The sequence below is a fragment of the Antennarius striatus genome, chromosome 13, assembly GCF_040054535.1.
Source record: "Antennarius striatus isolate MH-2024 chromosome 13, ASM4005453v1, whole genome shotgun sequence".
Taxonomy (NCBI): domain Eukaryota; kingdom Metazoa; phylum Chordata; class Actinopteri; order Lophiiformes; family Antennariidae; genus Antennarius; species Antennarius striatus.
Window position 1 is genome coordinate 11,484,108 of NC_090788.1, and position 25,170 is coordinate 11,509,277.

Sequence of the window (25,170 nt, forward strand, 5' to 3'; positions counted from 1 at the left end):
GGGAGTGACCAGGATGGATAGGATCAGGAATGAGTACATCAGAGGGACATTACATTACATAGAGGTTTTGGAGATAAAGTCAGAAAGGCCAGACTGAGATGGTTTGGACATGTCCAGAGGAGAGATAGTGAATATATTGTTAGACTGGTGCACAGTTTTGAACCGCCAGGCAGGAGATCTAGAAGAAGACCAAAGAGGAGGTTTATGAATGTAGTGAAAGAGGACATGAAGGTAGTTGGTGTAAGAGAAGAGGACACAGAATACAGGGTTAGATGGAGGCAACTGATTCGTTGTGGCGACCCCTGAAGGGAAAAGCCGAAAGGAAAAGAAGATGTTCCTCGCAGGTCACTCACAATTTACCTCAGTAACAGAGTCAGGCAGCAAAAATAGGTAAAGTATCTGAACATTTTACAGGATGTACACATATGGAATCCAAGTATTCCTGGGTTTGCATCATTAAAGCAGCACCTTACATTTCTAGTCAGTCAATCCAACATTTAGAGACAATCCTTGTTTCTCTCTAGGTCTTTTGGTAAGAGCTGACTTTGAAGACAACACTCTTGACTTTTGTTGGAAGTCAAGTCATGTGAGTAAAAAAAACAAAACAGAAGACAAATATAATGACACTCATGTCAGGTCAAAAATTCAAGAAGAAATGTTACAATATTGACTTTCAGACAGGTCAATAAGGAAATTAATTTAGCCTGACCTTAGCCCTAATTTAACCAAAATGATGAATTAGTGCTTATCCAGAATTTTGATTTGATGTTGAAATTGAGAACATTATCATTGATGTCTCCTGGCCTCAGCAACATACACTGTTATCTCAGGTGATAATCCAAAGCACTCCAAGGATGATTCTTTTCAACCATTTTAAAAGAAACCCCCCCCTCCACACACACACACACACACACACACACACACACACACACACACACACACACACACACACACACACACACACACACACACTTGCACACACATTTACAAACACACACGCAAACACTCACACGCTTTAATTTGCAGCAACCCCATTGTTGTTTTATGCAAACAGTCTGAACCTGGATAGGACACACTGAGGCATATGCAAATTAGCCCATCAGGCAGTGCAAGGTGTACTGCAGAGGTGAACGTTTCTGCACTTAGGAAAATGCTGATGAGCAGCTGTGGATTTCAAAAACTTTTAATTACAATAAAAGCTTCGTAATTAGTTATTAAAGAAACAGATAGCAGCTGGAGCAGCACTGTGTCTAAGGTGAGTCGCTCTTCATATAGGACACAGATAAATATGTATTTGTTCAAGCCAAGAACAGGTGTTATTAGGAGTTTGCATGTTGTGTGCTTGCTTCATTTAGTGATGATGACAGCGCTTCATGGGAGTATCTACCTCGCTTACAAATTATCATAACCAGAGATCATACAGGAGAGCGCACAGTTTTGCGTGGTGGTGTGAATGGGAGGTCACATTAGAATAAACTGAAGATCATTTTCCTGGGTGGCCTGAGCGCTTCATTGTCCTGGTTAAAGTTACAATCCTGTAGGAAAATCAGCTATATTTATCATTACAGATATTAAGATGAGCGCAGACACAGTGGAGCAGACAGAAGCTCGAGCTGAACAGGCAGGTAAGGATCTTTCACTTTCCTCATGGTGCATGTAAACACGGCTCATTCATGTCAACACACTAATTCACGAAAAGCGTGACTCGGGAAGGCGCCCTGTCCTGCTGGATCTCTACAGGAGGGGATAATTTCAATTTCTTTTTCTAGTTTTATTTGAAATTTTCTTTCATAATTAGAAACTTGCTTGTCTTTTAATGTGTAAAATGTTTGTAAGAAGTCATTGAGTTATGGAATTGTTTGGAGTTAAGTCAGAGGGTTTCTGTTGAATGCAAAACTTATTTTGATCTTGTTTCGTCTTAACTTTAGAACGTTGAATTTTTGGTTTTAGATTTGACCGTTTTTCAGTTGTTCACTTTCATACGGATGATTTTAAATAATTTTTAAATTTTTACTGTGTTAAAATATAACTGTCCATACCAGCAGCTTTATCTAACCCAAGGACTTTAATGACAGGTTCATCAAAATGTTTTTGTCATTGGATGCCCGACCCTCAAATAAAAGCTAAACAAGCAGCATTTTGACCTGCTCCTATTTTATGGGGAGTTGCGTGTGTGTGCGTGCGTGTGTGTGTGCGTGTGTGTGTGCGTGTGTGTGTGCGTGTGTGTGTGCGTGTGTGTGTGCGTGTGTGTGTGTGTGTGTGTGTTGTGGCAGTTGGCTGCCATACCAGGATGCACCTGGGGCTGTTTGCTGAGTAATACTGGCTGCCTGGGGCCTGAGAACGCCAGCCAGTCACCAAACAAAACCAGGAAGCAGCAACAGAAAAAGTGGAACTTTTCTTCAGACAATAGCTGTTGGAGAGAAGTGAATCGCTCCCTTCATGGAAGAGCTGAATGTCTTTCAGTCAGGCTAAGATCAGTTTTTAGCCTGTATGTGATGCAGATGGGCTGCCATACCAGTGCCGTCTGGTTGTTTTAAAGTCTTATTTCTGCTCTGTAAGGATCATTCATGCAGATTCTTTGACTGATGTTTGCTCAAGTTTTGAGAGATCCATCTGTAATTTCTGCCTCCGCTCTGATACAAGGCAGTTTAGTCTGCAGGGTTCTTGGCTTTACAAAAAATAGCTAAAATAATCCGCAGCAATGTTTCTTTGAATTAAATTGCTTGAGTTTAATTGTTAGTTTGGACAAACCACAGATGACACCCGCTTCTCTATTGACACACATTTGATTATTCATGATAACAATGACACTTTCTCTCAAAATGCATTTTACTGCTGATCTTTTTTGCTATTTGAATTTTTCCTTGCTGAACTAAAAGTCCCTCCATTGTACTGGCATGCAGGCCTAAATCTCAGAGTCTGATGTAAACAAATACAAACAAGTCTATCGGCATGATGATAAACCACTTGAGCTAAGTGCTATGTGATGCTAAGGGTTTAAATCAAATAGAAGAACCTGCAGAGTCTGCAGCATTTCTTCAGGATGTGTGTCAGGGGCGGTCGAGGCTGGAGGGCGCGGGAGGGGGAGGGGGGGCTGACTTGACTTACACATAAGTCCTTCCCTCCTATGAGTTTCTGAGCAAATGCATGAAGGGTAATATAAGTGAACATGTTAGAAGAAACTGCAGATTATTTTATTAAAGACATAAATTGAGTAATTAGAGGTATTTAAACCTAGTGTCCCAAAGACTGAGCTGCTTTGTGGAGTTTCACTCACATGTATGACAACAAAAATGCAAATCATCATTTATGCAGCTCTTTGTAAAAACATTTTAGAGAATTAGCATTTTTTAAATTTGCATCTAGTGTAACTTTGAGCAGTGCTTTGGTAGCCTTGTTTGCTCGAGAAACCGAAGACAATACAGTCAAACTGCCAAAGATCAGCATCTCTGCTTCCTTTTAGCTCTTGAGACAGTCCTGCAGCCTTCTGACGCCAAGCAGATGAGTTTGTCTAAAGCTGGGCTTTGTGCCGCTGTTAATGTGGAAATAAAAATTATCAAAGTGATCACTGAAAATGAAAACAGACTGACTTTGTGAAATTAATAATTAATATATCTTAAATCTGTGACTCTTAGTTCTTATTTTTGGGTTGACATTGTAACCGTGTAACTTAACATGTCATTCTTCAAAATGTTTTATGTTCAAACCAGAAAAGTGGGAACAGTAAGTACATACAATTGTTGGAGGTGCAAAGTAGCTGCTCTCACATGATAATTGCAAACATTTCTTTATGGAAACCATATGACCAATGTCTGTCACTGCATGTTGCTTTTTGTTTTTAAAGTTCAGTATTTAAATGTGGTATTTAAGGACCTAATCCAGTTTAATCTTTCCCCTATGACATAGAGCTACATTTCTAGTGTTTGCATCATTAGAATGACCCACTGCCGGTCAGCCTTTAGTGGAATTTGATAAACAATAAGAAAACATTGACTGGAACAGCAAACATCCTGTTTCTGAATTCAGTTCATGCTAGTGCTGCATCAGTTACTGTTGGTAGGAAATCTAAATGTGTAAGGAGATGTAACTTCATCAAGAGTTAAGCCCAACAGTCACATGCAGACGGCAGCAGTGGAAACAGCTTCTGTGGATGAAAACAGAAAAACTCAAGTTGTTCCCAGACACATTAAAACAATTGGCTTTTTCCTGCATTATGTGTGTTTGCGTGTGTGCAGGAGTGCTAACCCAGGCTTCTTGTGCTCAAAGTTGATTTGCATGATTTGGTCATTTTCATACTGGAAGTTTGGTCATGAAGCTGGCTGTGCCGGGGGGCGGTGTGCAAGGGGGTGGTGTGTGTGTGTGTGTGTGTGTGTGTGTGTGTGTGTGTGTGTGTGTGTGTGTGTGTAGGTGGTTTATAGGTGTATTTGCATTATGTGTTTCCAGCAGCTCATGGCTTCTGTCGCTCACACACAAAGTCCACAGGCTCCATTTGACATTCAAATGATGGTAGCTTATTCAGCACACCTTTAAGCTCTCCTGCATATCTCCACGTGTGTTCTCTGAGCAATGCACGTCTTCAAAACACACATGTGTAAGTCATTACCGTGTATAAATGTATAGCTTCATAGTTAAATAACAGAATGTCTCTTCCACATAGTTTTATTCTGTGTCTTTATGGTATGGCCCTAGTTTGTCATTTAATATTTAGCTATTAATTCATCCCAATATCTAATAAAAATTTCAGAATGAAGATCATTTACAGGAAAAGGTTGCAGGTTATTTATAATTTATGCGGTAATTTACATTATGGGTTTATAACTAAACATATGCAATTGTGTTTTTAACAGTTATGAGACTTTGCTAAAATAAGAACTGTTTTAAATGTTAAGACTCTGTTACTCATGCTCCTATTTCCTCGCTGCCTGATTTACTGCAGCAGAGGACACTTCAGAGTGTAAAGAACTCAACCAGTCTGGAACCACATCCAATATGTAGAATTATATTATGCCTCTTTTATCTCTTTTTTTTTACTTTTTCACTTATACAACTTTTCCCTTATTAGGATATTTCTATTTTCCTGATCACTGTTACAGCTCCTCGTTATCTGTTTGCTTGTCATATTTGTGACGGTTAAAACAGATTTGAACTTCAGCACAGTTTTTCTGTCTGTCCTTCTAAATCAGTCAGTCATCTTCAGATTACCACCGCTGTATCGGCCGCAGCGGGTCATGGGGAGCCGGAGCCTATCTCGGCGGCATGGGGCGTGAGGCGGGGGACACTCCGGGCACGACGCCAGTACACAAAGCCACACACAAAGACATACAACCATGCACGCACACACTCATTCCTACGGGCAATTTGGAACGGCCAAGCAACCTGAAGCGCATGCTTTTGGAGGTGGAACCTGGAGAACCCAGAGAGAACCCACGCACACACAAGGAGAGCCTGCGAACTCCGCACAGAGCAGGACTTGAACCCGGGTCCGCCGTGTTGTGAGGCGGCAGCGCTAATCACTGCGTCCTTGTTGTGTATTGTTTATTTTTATTTTTCTATGTTCTTAATTTCTTTCTTTGTAAAATTAATTTCTACTAATATAATTAAAAAAGGTAAAGAGGAGGTTTATGGATGTAGTGAGGGAAGACATGAAGGTAGTTGGTGTGAGAGAAGAGGATTCAAAGGACAGGGCTAGATGGAGGAAATTGATTCGCTGTGGCGACCCCTGAAGGGAAAAGCCGAAAGGAAAAGAAGAAGAAGAGTAACAATAATAATTCAGTGAATTTTATTATCGTTGTGTTTGAGTTGTTTGGGATTTTTGTTTTGTTTTTTAGGTGTTTCAATGTAGTACTGTAATTCAAGTTTTTTACAAGTTAGGTTAGAAAGTTTTCATACATACAAAATAAATGTTAGTTCATTCACTTGGAGTGATGTGTTATATGTTCTGAAATAAATTAAGTAAAAAAAACTAAAAACAAACCAAAACAGGCATTATTTTATTTTTCAGTAGTTTTTCAGCAAATACAGTCAGATGAAATTTATTGTTCTGAATGGGCACTTGGGGCTGTAAATACAGAACAGACAGTGAAAAAGACAAAACTAAGATGAAATCACATTAATACATCAATAGCTGACACTGAATGCTAATCTTCATTGAGTTTTAAATTTGACAATGTTGAATGTCATCATGAGACAGAGCAACATTTTAATAATCTCTTCTCTTCTCCAACAATTAGAGCATAATGGGATCCACTTCAATCGACAGGTGAGTAAAAAATGCTGTCTATTCTATTATATTCTATTTTATTAAATTACATTCTATAATACTCTATTATATCATATTCTTACATCTTATGTACTATTTATTTTACCTCCTGTGGATTTCATGAATGAGAATTGGGGTTGTTGTTTTAGAATTTTGCAACAATTGTTAAGATTCTCATAATTGATGAAATTTTCATAATCTTTTCTGACCAAGCAGTCAGATTCCTTAATTTACGAACTGCCAGGCAGGAGGCCTAGAGGAAGACCAAAGAGGAGGTTTATGGATGTAGTGAAAGAGGACATGAAGGTAGTTGATGTGAGAGAAGAGGATACAAAAGACTAGGTTAGATGGCGGCAATTGATTTGCTATGTCGATCCCTGAAGGGAAAAGCTGAAAGGAAAAGAAGATGAATTTTCATAAATTCTCTTTTATCCATGATGACCCACCATCCTTCTTGATCAGATGTGTGTTGAACTATCTGGGGTATTATTGTAAGGGCGTTAAAGAATATATGTATCATCAATAATTTCTAAGCAAAGGAAAAACCAACACTTGTTTTCTGTCCTACTTTTCTGCAACTCTCACCATTGAATAAACTGACTCTCATAATAATGTGCCTAGTAATTAAATTAAGTCCAAATTTTAAACTATTAATCTAACTTTTCAAATAAAAAATGTTAAAGAGATATATAATTTTTAAAAAGATAAAACATTGTTATTATAAAACATTCCCATATGTACCAACCCTTTCACCAGGTTTTAGCAAAATTCTGGAGGCTGTTAATGCAGAATACATGGAAATAAAACATTTCATTTGGAATCCTACAGACAAACAGAAAAAAACAGCGCAAACTAAAGCATGACCTTATTAGACAGTGGTACAAATTGTTTATTAACTCTTGTAACTTACCAAATGTCACTCAAACTGGAGGAAGTAAAAACATTTGTCAATGGAAATCTTGTAGGATAAAGCTTTGGTGACCTTGTCTTTAGACCCCTTCAAAGAATTTCATCAGAGAGTTGGTTTGGTTCCTTTGAGCAGTTTGACATCTGCTGAGTTGTTGTTTTACTTTCGAAGAGATGTTTTACTTTGAGGAAGGGTTTTACTTCCACAAAGTTTTACTTCCACAAAGTTTGGAACTCAGGTAATAGAATTAGGTTGAATGCCAAAAACAAATTGAAATCTTGAAGAGATGAGGGGGAAATTATTGGATTTGCCAATTTAAATTGATCTGGATCAGTTAAATTTGTTTTTCCAAGCTTATGCCCCATCCTCCCATCATGGAACTCCAGTCAGTATTTTTTTATGTCGTTCTTTTACGCATAAAACAACAGAGAAACCTGCACTGTTGAGGTGGAGAGAACGAGGTGAGATCAGTTTTTCTATGAATTTGTCACAGCAGCACAATATACAGTATGTGGCATTGATGGCAGAAAACCACTGTGGTCATGATCATCACCTTGATCAGCACGTGCCGGTTCAACAATGTGGCTCATTATTCATTTTTAATAACAATAATTAGCAGTGGCGCTCCATGAAGCAGAAGAATATGAAATATCTGGCTTTGGTTACAAAGACAATACTTATTCATGTAATTTATTTAGTGTTGATTTTCTCTCTTCTTCATGCAACTGATGATGAGAAAGATTTGAATATCACAAGACTCCCTGTGTCTTTTGTCACAATAACGAAACTCATTTGGAGCATGGAATATAAATATCCTGGAGCCATGTGAATGGTACTGAACCTTTACCAAGGACACAAGGTTCAACTGAATTTTAGATGGCTAACATCCTCAGGATAAACTACCTGCTCTCCTCACAGATGTCAACAAAGAGTGCCATCTTTTCAGAATTTCCTCAAATAGTTTCCAGCTATTTGGATACTTCTCCAAACATTGTTTTTGGCATGGGAGGACTCTTCTTTCAGTGCTTGCATTTTCAGGAAGCTACATTTCAAGGGCTGGGAGGTGGTGTGTGAGGGTATTTGAATACCGGCTTGCCCAAGGGGAGGGAGAGAGTGTATCACTCTTTTTACCACCTCTACTGACCAAACTGGAGAACCCGATCCTTGTTATTATTCAATACATTCATAAAAATAACGAATTCATACAATTTGGTCGTACTTTCTTAGATAAAAACAGAAGATATCCACGACTCACCTCACTCAGTCTCCACACTGAGGGCATGTCACCTGGCACAGAGCTCTCAGATGCCTGGAGGTCAGCTGACTGGGGTAAGACTCTCTCTTCATCACTATTGTTGTTTTGTATCTGAACATGTTGTCTGAGTCAGTCCATAGCATGGTCTCATTTAATACTATATCATTACTTTATAAACAGTAGATTTATATTGTCTCTTAAACACTTTAACATTTAAACAAGTGTCATGTTACTATTGATTTTATATAATAAACAAAATTCAACTAAATAACCAGACCACATTGTACTTTAAAACCTTCCATGATTCTAAACAACTGTTTCAAGGGCACTTCAGTTTCTGCATTCTGCACATTTTGTTTATTTGTTGCTTTATTATATAAATATTATATTATATCTATATTTATATAACTATATATATGTACATATACACACACACACACATATATATATACATATATATACATATATACACACACACACACACACACATATAATATATATATATATATTCATCAGCTGTAGCGGGTCACGGGGAGCTGGAGCCTATCTCAGCTGGCACAGGGCGTGAGACAGGGGACACTCCGGGCACGATGCCAGTGCACTGCAGAGCCACACACACAAAGACAAACAACAATGCACACACACACTCACTCCTATGGGCAATTTTGGGACCGGCCAATCAACCTGAAGTGCATGCTTTTTGGAGGTGGGAGGAAACCGGAGAACCTGGAGAGACCCCACACAGACACGGGGAGTGCTTGCGAACTCCGCACAGAGCGGGACTCAAACCCGGAACCACTGTGTTGTGAGGAGACAGCGCTTACCACTGCGCCACCGTGCTGCCCCATATATATGTATATATACAGTATATATATACAGTATATATATACAGTATATATATACAGTATATATATACAGTATATATATATATATATATATATATATACATATATATATATACATATATATATAAAACAAACACACACAGTGGGAGCACTGATGCTAACATACGACATGTAACTACTATCTTTGGGAGGGACATTAGGTCTGCTTTATTTGCTGTCGTCTCCACACATTCTGTACACTGAGACATAAAGACTAAACTGTTAAAATGTGCAGCAGAGAGAAAAATATATTTCTCCACATCAGTGAGCTATGACAGGAAAATGCTACACGAATACCTCAGAAATCCATTAATATAATACTAGATAAAATAGGTCATTTTAATCTGTAGTACCTTCTGGTAAAACTTGCTGCTAATAATAATAAAAATACTTTTATGTGGTATGTTGAATGAATTTCTAATTATGCAGTATTATAATATGGTATTGATAATTTTACTTAAGTAAATTCTGTAATGACTATGCATGATTACAATGTTGTGACTGGTTGACAGCGGCTCTTTCATATTTTGCTCATTGCGTCAAGGTTCACAAACTTCATGTTGTTTCCAGGAGGACAGTATGAATACATTACACCACTGAAAACAAAATACATTTATTAACCTGTGAAAAGTTATGTTTCTCATTGTGTATACTGTTCTAAACCATATATTTAGTACTGAAACGGACAATGATTATTTAAAACAATAATTGATTTAATAATTGATTTATTGACAGAGAAAGCAATTTTGATTAACAGTCAAAGTTAAATAAGTAAGCAATAAACTTCAAACATTACTGGAACTGTTAACTGCTATTTAAAGCTTTTGCTATTTAATATATAACTGATAGCCACTTCTTCTGTTTCATCAAAAATAACTTTGTATCAGCTTGGTAAAAAGAGATTGCAATTAAATGCAAAGGAATTTACTAACAATATTGATTAAAATAGGAATAGAAACATATAGAAACATGAAGCAGCACTAAAAAAAAAATCACATTAAGTATCGGTAGCTTATTAGTTATCCTGAGGCTGGGTTTCCATTTAAATGTGAGCCAAGAGTAAATTTAGTTGGTGTACTTTGTGTTTCTGTTGCAGGAGCTTACTTCTCTTCACACCATGCAGCAGCTGGTTCTGATGCCCCCATCTCACTTGTCGTCTCCTTCCCCCTTCCTGCTGTCCCAGAGTCCCACCAGCCAACAAGGTCCTTAAACCCTCCACACAAGGCTTGTCTCTAATTTTACTGAGAGGGGACTTTTGTATCATCAGGGGTTAAAGACTCCAGTTAAACATTTCTGCAGTGCAAAGTTTTCAGCTTTCTTTATGGGAGATTGACAAAACATTGACAACTGAACTCCTTCTGAAAAGGGACAAGTTTTGGGTGTGTTCAAATCTTCATTCATGGATGACTGTCATTGCCAGCTTAAACTTATGGGCTGTTCTGGTGAAAGAGCATGTCTCTTGCAAACCTTCCTATCCTGAACCTCCTTGTTTTCTTCAGTAAGTCTCCAAACACCAACATATAAGGCCTCTGTAATTGTCTGGTGCTTTTTTGGGTAGCACTCTATTTTCAGAAAATTGAGGCCGTTACCTTTCCTGCAAACCATACATTTATTTGTTTTTTTCGGTTTTTTCATTTTTAAAAATTGTTCTATTTATTCTTATTGAGTAACTCAAGTACCATTTTTCATAATGAATTGCTGGATCTGCTTTATCAATGGTAAGATCTTGGACTTCTGCTGCATCCATTTCTGGTTGTGCTCAAGGAGTCTCAGGACCCAGCGACAACATAACGACCTGGTCATTTGAAGTTTGAGTTTGTTGTAGATAGATAGATAGATAGATAGATAGATACTTTAATCTGCTCACAGAGATACAAATAAATACACATAACAGTGACGAAATTGGCACTGACAAAGACGTCGCATAATTTAGCATAATGACATAGTTATACAGCAGAAAAAACAGGGGAACCTAACATAAAAAGGAAGTGTAGGAACATGAAAGAAGCGTGAGATGAAGACGATGTAGGATCAGAAGGATGGATGAACTGAGCTGTAAACCAAGCTGTAAACCGACACTAAGGACCCCCACAAAGTATCCCACAGTGCATCCCCAGTGCCCCCCTACTCTACCCCTTCTCCGCCGGCCTTGATGACCCTGCGACTTCAGACCCCCTCCTTCTTAGAGAGTGGTTGTGCCCCCTGATGGCACGGGGCACAAAGGAGGTCCTGAGTCTCTCAGTGGAGGAGCTTGGTGTCAGCAGTCTGTCACTGAAGGAGCTCCTCTGCTGGGCAAAGGTAGTGTGCAACGGGTGGGTGGAATTACCCAAGATCGCTCTAAACTTGGACATAGCCCTTTTTCTAAGACAGTCTGTACAGTGTCTAGTTCCTGACTGGTCACAGAACCAGCCCTGCGGATGAGCCTGTCTGGGCGCTCGGTGTCCCATTTCCTGGCACCACCGCTTCCAACACACACTGGCGTAAAACAGCACACTGGACACAAAGAACTGGTAAAACAGTCTGAGCAGGTCAGAGCTGATGTTGAAGGAGGCCAGCCTCCTGAGGAAGTACATCCTGCTCTGACCTTTCTTGTATACACAGTCCAGGTTGTGTGACCAGTCCAGTCTGCTGTCCAGCTGCAGCCCCAGGTACTTGTAAGTCCCCATAACCTCCACCTCCTTACCCCCAATGTCTACTGGCTGTGGAGAGGGGGGTGCCCGCCGGAAATCCAGCACCATCTCCTTTGTCTTGGAGATATTTCGCTGAAGCTCATTTCGCTGACACCACCCCACAAAGTCCGTCACCACTCTCCTGCACTCCCTCTCGTCACCCTCCCTGATACATGTCACGATTGCAGTGTCATCTGAGAACGTCAGCATATGGCACGTATCTGAGTTGTGTTGGAAGTCCGTCGTGTAGGGGGTGAAGAGAAGGGGGGAGAGTACTGTTCCCTGCGGGGCCCCTGTGCTGCTGGTCACCACTGATAACAGACAGTCCCCCATACTACTGGGGTCTGTCTGTTAAATAAACCATGATCCAGCTCACGAGATAGGGGTCTACAGCCATGGATGACAGTTTCTCCTGCAGGAGCCGGGGTTGGATGGTGTTTAAGGCGCTAAAGAAGGGGCTCACCCAGTTCGGCAGCACAGGCCTTGAGGAGTCTTGGGGGGACCTGGTCTGGTCTGGCCACCTACCTTGGGCGAAGCCTTATCAACGCAGACATCACTCGTTCTACAGTGATGGCCGTGTGTGGGGGCCTGGCACATCGATCCCTTTGGCCGGGGGGTCTCGCAGTTGAGGTGGGGGAAGGGTCTGGGTTTGGCCCAAGGTAGATGGATGAGGTGGACGGAGAGGGTGAGGCAGGTGAGCTGGACGGAGAGGGGGAGAAGGAGACATGCAGAGTCAAGTCAGCTGTTCTGGGGGAACTCTGGGGACAGGGGCATGGAGTGGTGGGGGAGCTGAACCGATTAAAAAAGCTGTTAAGTTCATCAGCTCACTCCACGTTCCCCTCCACTGTACCAGCTCTCCATAGCCGGTGATGGCCCTCATGCCACTCCAGACCTCCTGCACCTGGTTGCGCCCAAGCTGGTTATCCAGCTTCCTTTTGTAGTTGTCCTTTGCCTCCCTCAGGCAGATGGGCCTCCCTCATCTCATCGTCATTCCCACTCCTGAAAGCCCGCTTCTTTCTATTCAGGACAGCCTTCACCTCCTTGGTTACCCAGGGTTTGTTGTTTGGGTAACACTTGGCTGTCCTGACAGGGACCACTGTGTCCACACAGAAGTTCATATAATCCGTTAAACACTGAGCCGCCCCGTCGATGTCCTCCCCATGTGAGCCCACGATGACATCCCAGTCGGTGGTCTGGAAGCAGTCCCTCAGCGTCTCCTCTGCTTCTGGGGACCACCTCCTGACCTGCCGTGTTGTTGTTGGCAGCAGTTTCACCAGCGGGATGCAGGTGGGCTGAAGGTATACTAGGTTGTGATCTGATCTGCCTAGTGAGGGGAGGGGGGTGGCGGTGTATGCCTCCTTGGCATTCGTGTAAAACAGATCGATGGTTCTGTTCTTCCGTGTGGGGCAGTCTACAAACTGGGACATAGTGGGGAGGGATGAGTCCAGGGTGACGTGGTTAAAGTCGCCTGTGATGATAACAAGCGCCTCCGGGTGCCGGGTCCGAAGATCAGAGGTGGTCGTACAGATGGTCTCTCCTGCCGTCTCTGGGTCTGCACGTGGGGGGATGTAGACAGCGAGGACAATGACGTGTGAAAATTTGCACGCCAGGTAGTAGGGTCTGATGCTAACAGCTGTTAGCTCCAGATTCCGGTTGCACAGCGTAGTTTTCACAGTCACATGTCCAGGATGACACCATCTGTTGTTGGTGTAAATGATCAGACCACCTCCCTTCTTGCCGGCAGTGTTGGTGTCCCGGTCCGCTCGTACGGAGGAAAAGCCAGTCAGTCCGACGTTAGCATCAGGAATTAAGTCCGTCAGCCACATCTCTGAGAACACCAACAAGCTGGTTTCCCTGTAGCGCTGCTCAGTACTGCACATCACCGTCAGTTCGTCCACCTTGTTGGGCAGCGAGTTCACATTCCCCATTATGACTGAGGGAACCGAGGGTCTGACCCGCCGGCGGCTGTTAGCTCTAGCCGCTAGCCTATCCTGCTTTTGTTTACCTTGACTGAACAAACATTTCTCTGTACACAAAGCTCTGTTGTGATGCCATTACATCAATATGTCAAGATTCTGGTAATAGTCTTGTCCCCCAAGAGGCATCCCCCAATAGTCTTGGGGGATGCCTCCTGGATCTTTTTGCTAGTAGATGCCTAGCTTGACTAAATTGAGACTGAAGAGGTTATTATACACAATATACTGTATACTCAAGTTCTGAGGAATCCAAATAGTTATTTGTGGTAGAGATTAATAAGAGTGAAAACTTTGCCTTGTTCCAACACACTGTGTCATGTTTGGGATCTCACATTGATACATAGAAAATTTATTGAATGCAAGAAAAATGTGAGAAATTGCCACCCCAACCAATGACCTCAAAAATTGAGGAACACTGAAAATTTGTTTGACATTTCTACCCCGTTCGCAATGACTCCTACATGGTTGCTGCAAAAAAAGATGCAAAATGGGAGTGGTCAGAATCATCATCATCAGCCAGAATGCAGTTCAGGAAACTGTAAAATAGCTCATCTGTAACAGAGAAGCTTTTGCTGTTATAAACACAGATAAGTCATTCATGCTACCATTCGCCACTTTCACTAACTTTTGCCGTAGAGACCCTGACAAAAGCCGGACATCTCAGACAGAACAATATGCAGCAGGCTTTCTTTGTCTATGAATTACTCCGTTAACAATAAGGGTTTAGTTTTGTTACTGTCATTGTACTCTGGTGCATAACAGCCACCGGAGTATATTGAAAATGAAGTTAATTTTGATGGACTCGAATTGGTAAGGAGTTTCAGTGGCCTTGTTAAGTATAGATCACAAGTGGACCTACGCAATATGTACCTTAACAGCAGCCTTACCCATGGATGCTGGGTAAATGAGATACAGGTCTATGACAGACAGTACATTGTGATTTATAAAATGATAATAAGCAGATGCGGATGTTGATGCCAGCTGGTCTAACAAATGCAGCACAACACACCTTAGCTTCCAGCACATCTGAATTATTCTTTAGTAGATGTTTAAGCACCAGTTTTAAGCATCCTATCTGAAATAGGTTGGATTGAAGATTCAACTTCAAAAAGTCTTGTAATGCTAATTTATTGCCAACAAGCTTTTCTGAATGCAGCCTCAGTATTGGGATGTTTAGTGCAACCGGAAGCATCTCTGTCGTTCCAAACAGGTCAGAAAGGGAGAAGAGGCTCAGTCAGTCTCCTTAGGTCTGGAAATGTTTGGATCAGAAGTAAAAAAAACCCCACATTTAAACATGCAAGAACAATGAACAATGTTCCATAAAATACAACAAGAACCATTAAAGGCTGGAATCACCATAGTAACCAAGGCGATGGTGTGGAGGGACATGGTAGCAGATTTCAGAGGACAGTTGAATTCACTGAATTCTGAAAAACCCATCATGTCCAGGATGCGTGGAACATCAAGATGTGCCAAAGAAAAGCCAGTTAAAAATGATGCATGATTGAAAAATGAAGGTGATTTCAAGTATTGCTTTATAATGAAGAACATATCTACCTCCTCCATTCTCTGTCTTTAAACCACACTTCTGTATGATAAACTCATCTCAACAGCTCTAAGTCCATCTTTTCTTTTGGACAAAACAGGTTGTTCCTTCAAATCTTGCTGTTTTCCTTTGCAGCCATTCTGCAGCAGAACCTGCTCTCTCTCCCTAGTCAGAGTCAAGCGAGTCTCCTTCAGCACCAGCCTGGATTGGCTCTGACTCCACAGGTAAACTCCCACCTGTCCATACATACATCACCACAGTGGAGAATGCACCATGGATGTCATGCTACTTTACGTAAACATCCTCTACAACTGAATGTGTAAAAAGCAGTTTGATAAAACTTTTGGCATGTCCACTTAAAAGGTGATATTATGTCAGTATCACATTTACATATTTTTCCGACGACCAAATGACAAATGAAGATTACAGTACATTTGGTAGAAATTGTGTAAATACTGACTCCACCATTGGGTCCCTTGTTATTTTAGCTTGATGGAGGCTATTGTCTTAGGCACAGCAGTTTTGCAGATGCAGTTATTGTTGAACTATAAGACAGTAAAAAGCATTTAAATCATCTATAATTTTGTTTTTGCGCTTATGTCTCTCTGGTTCAGGCTATGAGTCGCTCTGGTCTGGCAGGACCTTCTATGGAGAACCACATGGACATGTCCCATCTACAGATGCCCAAGCACATGTCAGTACCACCACAAGAAGAACCCAGTGATCTGGAAGAACTGGAGCAGTTTGCAAAAGCATTCAAACAGAGACGGATCAAACTCGGCTTTACCCAGGTACTTTGATCTGCGAAGGCAGTCATGTTTTTGCTGCTGCCGGTTAATTTTTTCTGCTTAATATCATTATTACTCGAAATGTTCTGAATTGATTTTGATATCATATTGATGGCGTGGGTTGTGATCCAAGGAAGAATTCATTACATTTTTATGGTGATCATTATGTTCAGAAACTCTAAGGGAGAATGAACAAAACCACACTGTGACATCTCCATCAGATGTAGAGCACATCAGTCTCACCTGAATCTAGCGAGCTGACTGATTTAGTTAAAAGTCAAACTTATCTTCTAAAGTTCCTGATTTCGATACTGAAGAAAACCTCTGTCAGTGAAATCTAATTTTTGTAGAATATCAGAATAATAATCGGACCAACGGTCCAAAGACTAGGGGCAGGTTTTCATGGATGGGTGTCAAAGTCAGTCGGGTCTAGATAAAAGATATAACCACTCTGTTTAAATACAGAAAATCAGCAAATTGTTTTCTGCCAAAGTTGGAGCAATTTCGGTCATTTTATCCATCCATCCATTTTCTGTCACTGCTGTCATGGGTCACGGGGAGCTGGAGCCTATCCCAGCTGGCTTACAGCATGAGGCTCGGGAAACTCCTGGTGCGACGCCGTTAAGTGTTAGTCACCTATCATAGTTCATAACATCTAGAATATTATTAGCCACATTTGCATGCTTATCATCAGGTTTTCATCTAAATAAAGCATGTCATATAATCTGACTAAACAGATGGAACTTTGTCAAACTGTTTGATTGTAATGAGTGAAATAATTTAGGAGTGAATCTGGATTTTTAAGAAAAAGTTTAACACAAATATGATGCTGTTTTTAAATTATCATATTTGGATTACATTTGTCTTGCATTGACAGTGCATTAATTTTTCTTCAGGTTGTCATCATGCTTACTGTTTTCTGACTAGATTTTCATTCTGAAGATCTCTTTAGGATTCCCATTTTATTGTCCGATTAAAACAGCACTGATACCTGATGAAATGTGACACTGATATTCCTTGTATCAAGCAGCATGACCTGTGAGTTGATTTATCTCAGGCTCACTTGACATTGCATGTCCTGCAAAAAAAAGAACTTCAGGCAAATGTGATCAACTGAGAATAACTGGGACAGTTTTACTTTTGCATGAGAGGGTGTCAGAGTTGATGTTTTTTTGTGACTTTTTGTGTTGTATCACAGGGAGATGTGGGCCTCGCCATGGGAAAACTATACGGAAATGATTTTAGCCAGACCACGATCTCCCGTTTTGAAGCCCTCAACCTCAGTTTCAAAAACATGTGCAAGCTCAAACCTCTGCTGGAGAAATGGCTGAGTGATGCAGGTGGGCCACACCTTACACGTAACCCCTTAAAGAGCATAGAAAACTTTATCTGTTTCTTTTATTCGCCATGCAAAGTTACCAACATTAACAGTGGTGTACATTCTCATCCATCGGGTCTTATTAAGCCATTAAAAGTTGAATATGAAGGAACTGGACTCTCTTTAGGTTTTGAAGTTGCTGACACATGACTCACGTGATTTCCCATCAGCAAAAAAAAGAGAAAAAAGAAAAGAAACGCAAATCTTTGGTGTAAAGTCTCATAACTGTTTTTTTGATGTATGAACTCCTCATCATTTAAACTAAAGCCTAAGGGATTAAACGTTTTCAAACGTCAGTCTTGCAGAAATAATTGATTAATAGAGAGATTAACATTCTTAAAATAACACATATTCAATCTGTTTTTTACCTCACAGACTAAATGGCATACATTTAATAGATGATGCAACCCATTAGACAACTTAGAATATATTTATTTCTCGGTAACAGAATTAATTTGAGTTTGACATCCGGCTCACAGGAACGGATGTCTTTCTTCTTTCTCCTTTTGTTGCTATCTCTCTAACTCACTCATATTGACTCTCACTGACTCTCTGCAAAATGATGAGAGGAAGAGGAAAATCGAAGGAGGATGGGAAGAAAATATGAAGGATACTCTAGACCAGATGATCTGTTCTATGAAAGAGTTAAAGAGCATGTTAAAGAGCGACTTTGATAAATTAAAGAGTGGCTTTAATAAGTTAAGGAGTGACTTTGATAAAAAGATGGAAGAAAAGCTAAAACTGGGGCTAGACGCCATAGAAGAAATGAAGGACGAAATGAAGAAAATGCAGAAAGACATAGATGTAAAAAGACCGAAGAATTGTTGTCTTAGAATAGGGACAACAAAGAATGGATGATTTGAAACAAAGCCTTCGTATGAATGATGTGATCATCACTGGCATCAAAATCAAGCTGAGGAATTACGCACATGCTGTGGCAGGGGAGATGGAACACAGCACAGCGCTGACATCGAGACTGTGGAGCAACAAGTGAGTTCTCAACTGAGGGATTTGGAAATAACTATAGATCCAGACCAAATTAAGACATGTTATCCATTACCATGTGGAGGTAGGAGACCGCATGCAGTGCTGATAAAATTCCAGAATAGTAAACACAAAATTGTTCTTCTGAAACAAGGCTTCAAACTGGTAGGAAAAAATGTCGACATTAATCAGAATCTCACTAAAAAGAATGCTGATATTGCTCAAAAAGCTTGACAACTGAAGAATAGGCTGATCAGCAACACCTGGACAAACAACTGCAGGATCTTCACCAAAACAAAGGGGCTTTCTCTGGAGCAGATGAAAACAGTGGTGATCAGGAGTGCAGAGGAGTTGGTGACATACGAGCAATAACGATGGACAATAGTAATCATTATACCATAGATGAATACAACGGAATCACTCCAATAGTGGTAGTCTCTACACCAATTTTTGACACATCAAGTGTTACGTGGAACAGTTGAAAAGCCATTCAACATCATCAATGTCAGAAACATGGATTAATGAACAAAAAAAAAATGGATTTCTGCTTGGACTGATAACATTAAGTTTGAGACTTTAAAGTGCATGTTGATACCTATTGACAATATAATGTGTAACTGTTAAAGTGTCTGTAACAAACTGGTAAATTCTTGGATAAACACTATCTGCAAGCTGAAAGAGGTTAATATGATCATTATATCCTTGTGGGGAACACTGGCAAGGTCAACTTCTTGTTTTGACTATCTATGATTTTAACAAACCTTGTTGTTTCTAGGAAGAATATAAACATGGTTATGCTCTTGGTTGTATCTGGGACAAAGACCTGGAAGTGGATAGAAGTATGAAAATCTGTCAAAATTCAATGGATGAACTGGTTGAAAACATTTCATGTCTGAGTTTGTTGACAACATATTGTAATGAGAGATGTTGTTGATTATGTGGGAATGGGATTTCACAAGCCTATTGGCTTCTACCTGTCAGCCCTTTTTTCCCCTGGATGTTGTTGTTGATGTTGTAAACGTGATGAAGGTGTGAAGTCTGTTATATTAACTTGTCTGAAAAAACAATGAACTAAATAAATAAAAATAAAATAAAATAATTTGTAAGCTTGATAAACCAACTGTGTGGAAAGTACAGTATATCATGTAAAATGGCTTGTAAGGTAATTCTGCCGCCCCACAGAGAATACTACTTTAAAACAGATTTAAATTATATTCACAAAAGAAAAGTGTATGGTTCTGTGTGGACTCTGTTTCTGAAGGAGGATAAAAGAAATTTTTTTTTAATTTAAAGTTTATTTAACCACATAGGTCAGTTGAGAGCCAGGTGTCATTTATAATGATGGCCTGGCCAAACATCAGCCTTATGGAGACCAAAAAAATTATATGTTATGGTCAGTTATTTCCCCTAAAATGTAATTGCTAAACCTCTGCGCGTGCGTGTGTGTGTGTGTGTGTGTGTGTGTGTGTGTGTGTGTGTGTGTGTGTGTGTGTGTGTGTGTGTGTGTGTGTGTGTGTGTGTGTGTGTGTGATAATTAATGTGATTTTTAAATGTGATAATAAATAGAATGAGTATATCTATATCCTGTTTATACTTTAGAGAACTCACCGTCTGACTCCATGACCAATCCTACCTCTCTGCCGGCCTTGATTGAGGGCTATGGACGCAAAAGAAAAAAGAGGACAAGCATTGAAACGAACATCAAGTTGACCCTAGAGAAACGTTTCCTTGATGTGAGTTTAAAACTGACTCTGTTTAATCACATGTAAAATGAATGTACCTTTATACATATTTTTTGATTTTCAGAATTATTCCAGTTGTTCAAATTCAGAGAAAATTTAATATAATACACAAGGTAATTTTTATGGTGATATTTGAGATTTTGAATTTCTGTTATAAAATATATTGTGTGCAGAAACATTTTGCAAGTCCACATAAAAGCACACAGGTATAGGTGACTCATCCAACTCAAAAAGCATTTATCGTTTACAACTAGTAACTAAATGTCAATCATGTAGAATGATTTTACCATCTTTCAAATTCTAAAGTTATGAAAATATGACTTTTTCCTGTTTTTATGTATTTATCATAGACATCACAGTTTTCAGCCTTTGTATTAGTATAAAAAAAGAAAGAGTCACCCTCTTACCTGCATCTGTCTTTTCCATGGAATTTGCTGATGTAAAAGATTGAGGAAAATTTTTATTTTTGTCATCACCTTTATCTGTAACCTAGTTTATGGCCAATGCTAATAAGCAAGTGTTAACATGCTCGTTTGATAGACTAAGATAACAAGTAAAGCATATTAGCATAACATCAGCATCAATTACTCAAAATACCCGGAGGCCAAGACCGGAGGGCCAAATACTTAATAAAATGAGTCACAACACCTACGGCCTTAGCAGAGTTATGTGATTAGTGTGAATTTCATTAAACTGTCAAGTATTTAAAAGTGAACATTGTCTCTTTCACGCACTTGTTTTAAGTAATTTATAGGGCATTTTGTGGGTGTTTTATGATTTGTAAATGGGTTTTACCTTCAGAGACTGTTAAACATTGTTTTTAATTTTTAATTCAATAATCATGTTATAAAGCTCTAATTTTTGGGTTTCATTGAATGTAACGTTATAATGTTGTTGTGAGGCTAGTTTAATGGTGGCATTAATTAATTAATGAATACCACCAGTTTTTGCTTGACATAAATCTCCTTGAAGTTATCTCATTCAGTCAGAAGAATAAAACAAACATATTTTCTTTTTCAGAACCCGAAGCCTAACTCTGAGGAGATAACCATGATCTCAGAGCAGCTGTCCATGGAGAAAGAGGTTGTGCGAGTTTGGTTCTGTAATCGGCGACAAAAGGAGAAAAGGATCTACTGCCCAGTGGCTAGTTTATCAGTCAAATCACACTCCTACAATTCCAGATTGGTTAGATATTAAATACATAATCCTTTTAATTTGGAGCCATGATGAATAGATTTTTCTCAGCATTGTCATTTACAAACTTGTTTACAAGCATGTCGTTAGCCTAGCTTACCATACAAACAGAAAGAAAGAGTAACCAGTCAACAAACCACCACAACTATGTCTTGTTTGGTAACAATTTACTGTTACCATTAGTGCTGGTGCCTTAGCCAAACCCTCATTTTACCACCTCATAGTAAGAATGCTAGCCACTATACTTGGGGCTACAAGAGATTATATGAGTTTACGTGTCAGAGTCCACCATCATAATAAGTCAGTTTTCTGATGTGAGCAGACATTTAGCTCTTGATAAATTGAGGTTGATCTTTGCTGACACTGACACACCTTTTTCCCTTGAGCACAATTGAAATGAGCTGATAGCAGATCTTAAAGAAGTGTTGTGATACTATCAGAAACGGAAATTGAATGCTTTTTCCCATCCATTGTGACACTGTTTCAGGCCTCAGCATCCAGACCATACAGCCCCCTGGCTTCAGGTGGAGGCAAGTACTATTTGCTGCACCAATGTATTAGTGTTGCACTGTTGAAGATTAGTGTGATGGTCCAGTCTGATTTAGCTCTAGTTGTGATCCATCTTCGTCGGGGGTTTATGAATGAACCTCTGCTTGTGGGTACATTCAACAATGTTTTGTCCTTTCCATTCCAGTTTCATCAAATTCGTCTCCAAGCAGTGTGAGCCGTGAAGCTTCTCCCAACAGTTTGTCGGCTGTTTCTGCCTCTTTAACGTCTCAGGTCAACCCAGCTTCCTATAACACAGCGGGGTAAGAAGTAGCACACATCTTCAACAGCAGAGTGCTGTGAAAGTTGATCTAACACGTCACATTTAAAATGTTGACTAATTTTTATTGTATTTATCTTCATATATTATCTACCATCACTATAAACTTATTTACATTACTTAGTTAAATGTGTTAATGTCGTTCTTAAGTCCAGGTGGGTTATTGCCCTTGTGGGTGTGGGACCATGAGAACAGGTTTCCTTACCCCTCTACAGCCCAGAACAATGGTGGCATGAGGCCAGTTCAGTTTTTGCAGATAAAATACAGACACAACAGTGTTGTAATCTCATGGGACAAAATAAGCAATATTGTGGCGGCAGTGGCTCAGTGGTAGACCGCACGGTAGAGCGGGTCGTCCAATGATCTGAGATCGGCGGTTCGATTCCCACTTCCACCCAAAAAACACCTAAGGTGAGCTGACAGTGGGAGGTTTCAGCTTACCTCTGGAGCACTGCTGAGGCGCCCATGAGCAAGGCGCCCATGAGCAAGGCACTGTCCCCCTTCCAAGTTGCTCATTTGGGGCACACCAAGGAGGAGCTGCCCGCCACTCTACCTCCCTCTACATGGATACAGGCCCCTTGTTTGTGTATTTGTTTGTTCAGGGCCTGTACACACCAACATATGCATGTGATTTGTTTGGACAAACTAGAGTGTGCCACTAATTTCCCTTCGGTGATTAATCGAGTATATAAAATAAAGTTTAAAAAATGCAACAGTCAAACAGATACATGGCAAAATCAGTCCATTACCTTCCCCATCACAGGGCTGATCTCATTCTTTCTTTCTGCTGTCTCCCCAGTTTGGAGACAGTTTTGATTAATAGTTGTCCTCTTGGGTTAACGGCTATGTGCCCTGCTTTTTAAATGACCTAGTTTTGAATTGCAGAAAGAATAAATCATCAAAACCCACCACCTTCACCCTGTTCAACCCCCTTGCAAGAGCGCTATGTTTATGAAGATGTAGTTGAACATTTATCCAGAACACTGAGGGGCAACAGTCCAACTCTGAACAGGCTTTGTAAAACTGGCTTGTCCATCTGTGCAGTTAACAGGCTTTTTTCAGACATAATGGGTTTACATAGTTTTACTTTCAGAATATTAATGAACAAACTGGACGGGTCGATGGGCAACCCCAACCCTGGGGCCTCGGGTTCAACCTGCAGTCAGCACGTTAGCATTGCAGGATGGTGTCGTGGGTTAGAGCAGTTGCTAGCAACCAAGAAGCTACTGGTTCCAGACAAGACGCAGTTGACCATCCCACAAAAAGATGTCACTTTTGCAATTTGTTAGGGTTTACTCATCAAAATAGATTAAAAATGGCTGATAGCATCTGACAGGGTACGGCTAGTGTTTTGTAAGACAAGCTAATCTACTCAGTTGCCATACAAACATGAGTGTGGCATTAATTTTCACATCAGACTCTCAATTGGAAATTAAATCAAACTGTTTAAATCAGAAGCTATCGTCAGGTCTTCAGAAGCCAACTCATTAATGGAATTACCAGTCATTTCAGGAACTATGCATGTTGTCTTTTTTTGTCAAGAGTTAGATGACAATATCTTCATGTCTGTAGACTAAACAACAGCAAATAGAAACAGCTAACTAAACTGGCCCATCAGCACCTCTGAAGATAAATTACTATTTTTTTCAACGTGCCCTCTTTCACTTGGATGAAATGGGCTTTTGTTTTACCTGTTTTTGTCTCAGTGTAATAACTCTAACCCCTCTGTGACCTTTCAGCTCCTGGTACCGCACATGGAATCATGCCGCATATCATCACTAGGAAACATGAACTGTATCATACGACGCTTTTGATTTATTTGGACAAGGATGCATACTGAAGATGTGGTGTAGTATCATGATAGCCCTGTTATGAACAGGGTTTAAAATTACAAGCGAAATGGACCCACAAAATTAAAAAAAAAAACTGCAGAAGAGGCTAGCAAAACACCAGAGCACTGTTATTACTCCGTGTCAACAGCCTCCAGCTGTTCTGTTCTCTGTTCATGTGACTTTTTAGTCTGCAGCTACAAAGATAAAGAACACAGGGAAAACTGACATGACAGAATAAACACCAGTGGGAACGTTCACACCCATATTTATGCTTATGTCCAAGATTTAGAACTGCTAAAACTCAAAGTTTATCTGAATGTTGAAGGATTCAGGTCCTGATTCACTAAGCCAAGCTGTTCCTGCTTTATATTGTACTACCATAATCTCAAATGTTTTTATTCTACGCTTCATTGTTCATACTATAGTTAGTGTTGTGTTTTGAAATTCTATCTAGTAGTATATTGTGTACTGCTAGCCTGTCTAAATGCAGATGCAGTCAAAGCTTTAATCGAATCTTTTTTTTTTCCTCTTCTAAGATAAGTTTCATTCACCTGAGGGTTTGTTTGCAATCTGCCTGAACATCAGCTCATGTTTCTTTACCTGTTTGACTTCTTTCTCCTGAATGTTCTCTGATTAAAGTTAGCATTGGTAGGAATGATGCAAAAACTTTTAAAAAAAGAGATGTAATAAAATGTTATCATGACAGGCCCTGTCAGAACATTTTGTTTCCCACCACGTCATACTGTGAAGGTTAATTTACACAACAGAATTCTGTATTTGGGTCTTTGTCCTGGTTTGAAGTAAATTTTCGACAAGTGGTCCAGTCGAGTTCACTTTTTAGATGAGCATACGATTTTTAATGCAATTTTTAAGGCACCCTTCAGTGGCACTGAGTTAATCTGTGATCATCTATTCAAACTGTTTAAATGC

General features: G+C 40.0%; 1 protein-coding gene across 3 annotated transcripts; it reads left to right on the plus strand.

The window, feature by feature from the left end:
• Nucleotides 1–1,128: 1,128 nt before the first annotated feature.
• On the plus strand, nucleotides 1,129–24,935 carry pou2f3 (POU class 2 homeobox 3). Of its 3 annotated transcripts, XM_068330889.1 has the most exons (13): nucleotides 1,129–1,255; nucleotides 1,569–1,625; nucleotides 6,231–6,259; nucleotides 8,394–8,495; nucleotides 10,402–10,507; nucleotides 15,632–15,720; nucleotides 16,111–16,287; nucleotides 17,483–17,624; nucleotides 20,246–20,379; nucleotides 21,409–21,573; nucleotides 22,070–22,112; nucleotides 22,277–22,391; nucleotides 24,148–24,935. In XM_068330889.1, exons 2-13 carry the CDS (start codon nucleotides 1,577–1,579, stop codon nucleotides 24,188–24,190), a joined length of 1,194 nt encoding a protein of 397 aa, XP_068186990.1. In that variant the 5' UTR covers nucleotides 1,129–1,255; nucleotides 1,569–1,576; the 3' UTR covers nucleotides 24,191–24,935. The 3 variants fall into 3 exon arrangements, with proteins under 3 accessions (XP_068186990.1, XP_068186989.1, XP_068186991.1); XM_068330888.1 differs by lacking the exon at nucleotides 1,129–1,255 and having other exon boundaries at nucleotides 1,433–1,625; XM_068330890.1 differs by lacking the exons at nucleotides 1,129–1,255; nucleotides 1,569–1,625 and adding an exon at nucleotides 4,573–4,591.
• The last annotated feature ends 235 nt before the right edge of the window (nucleotides 24,936–25,170 follow it).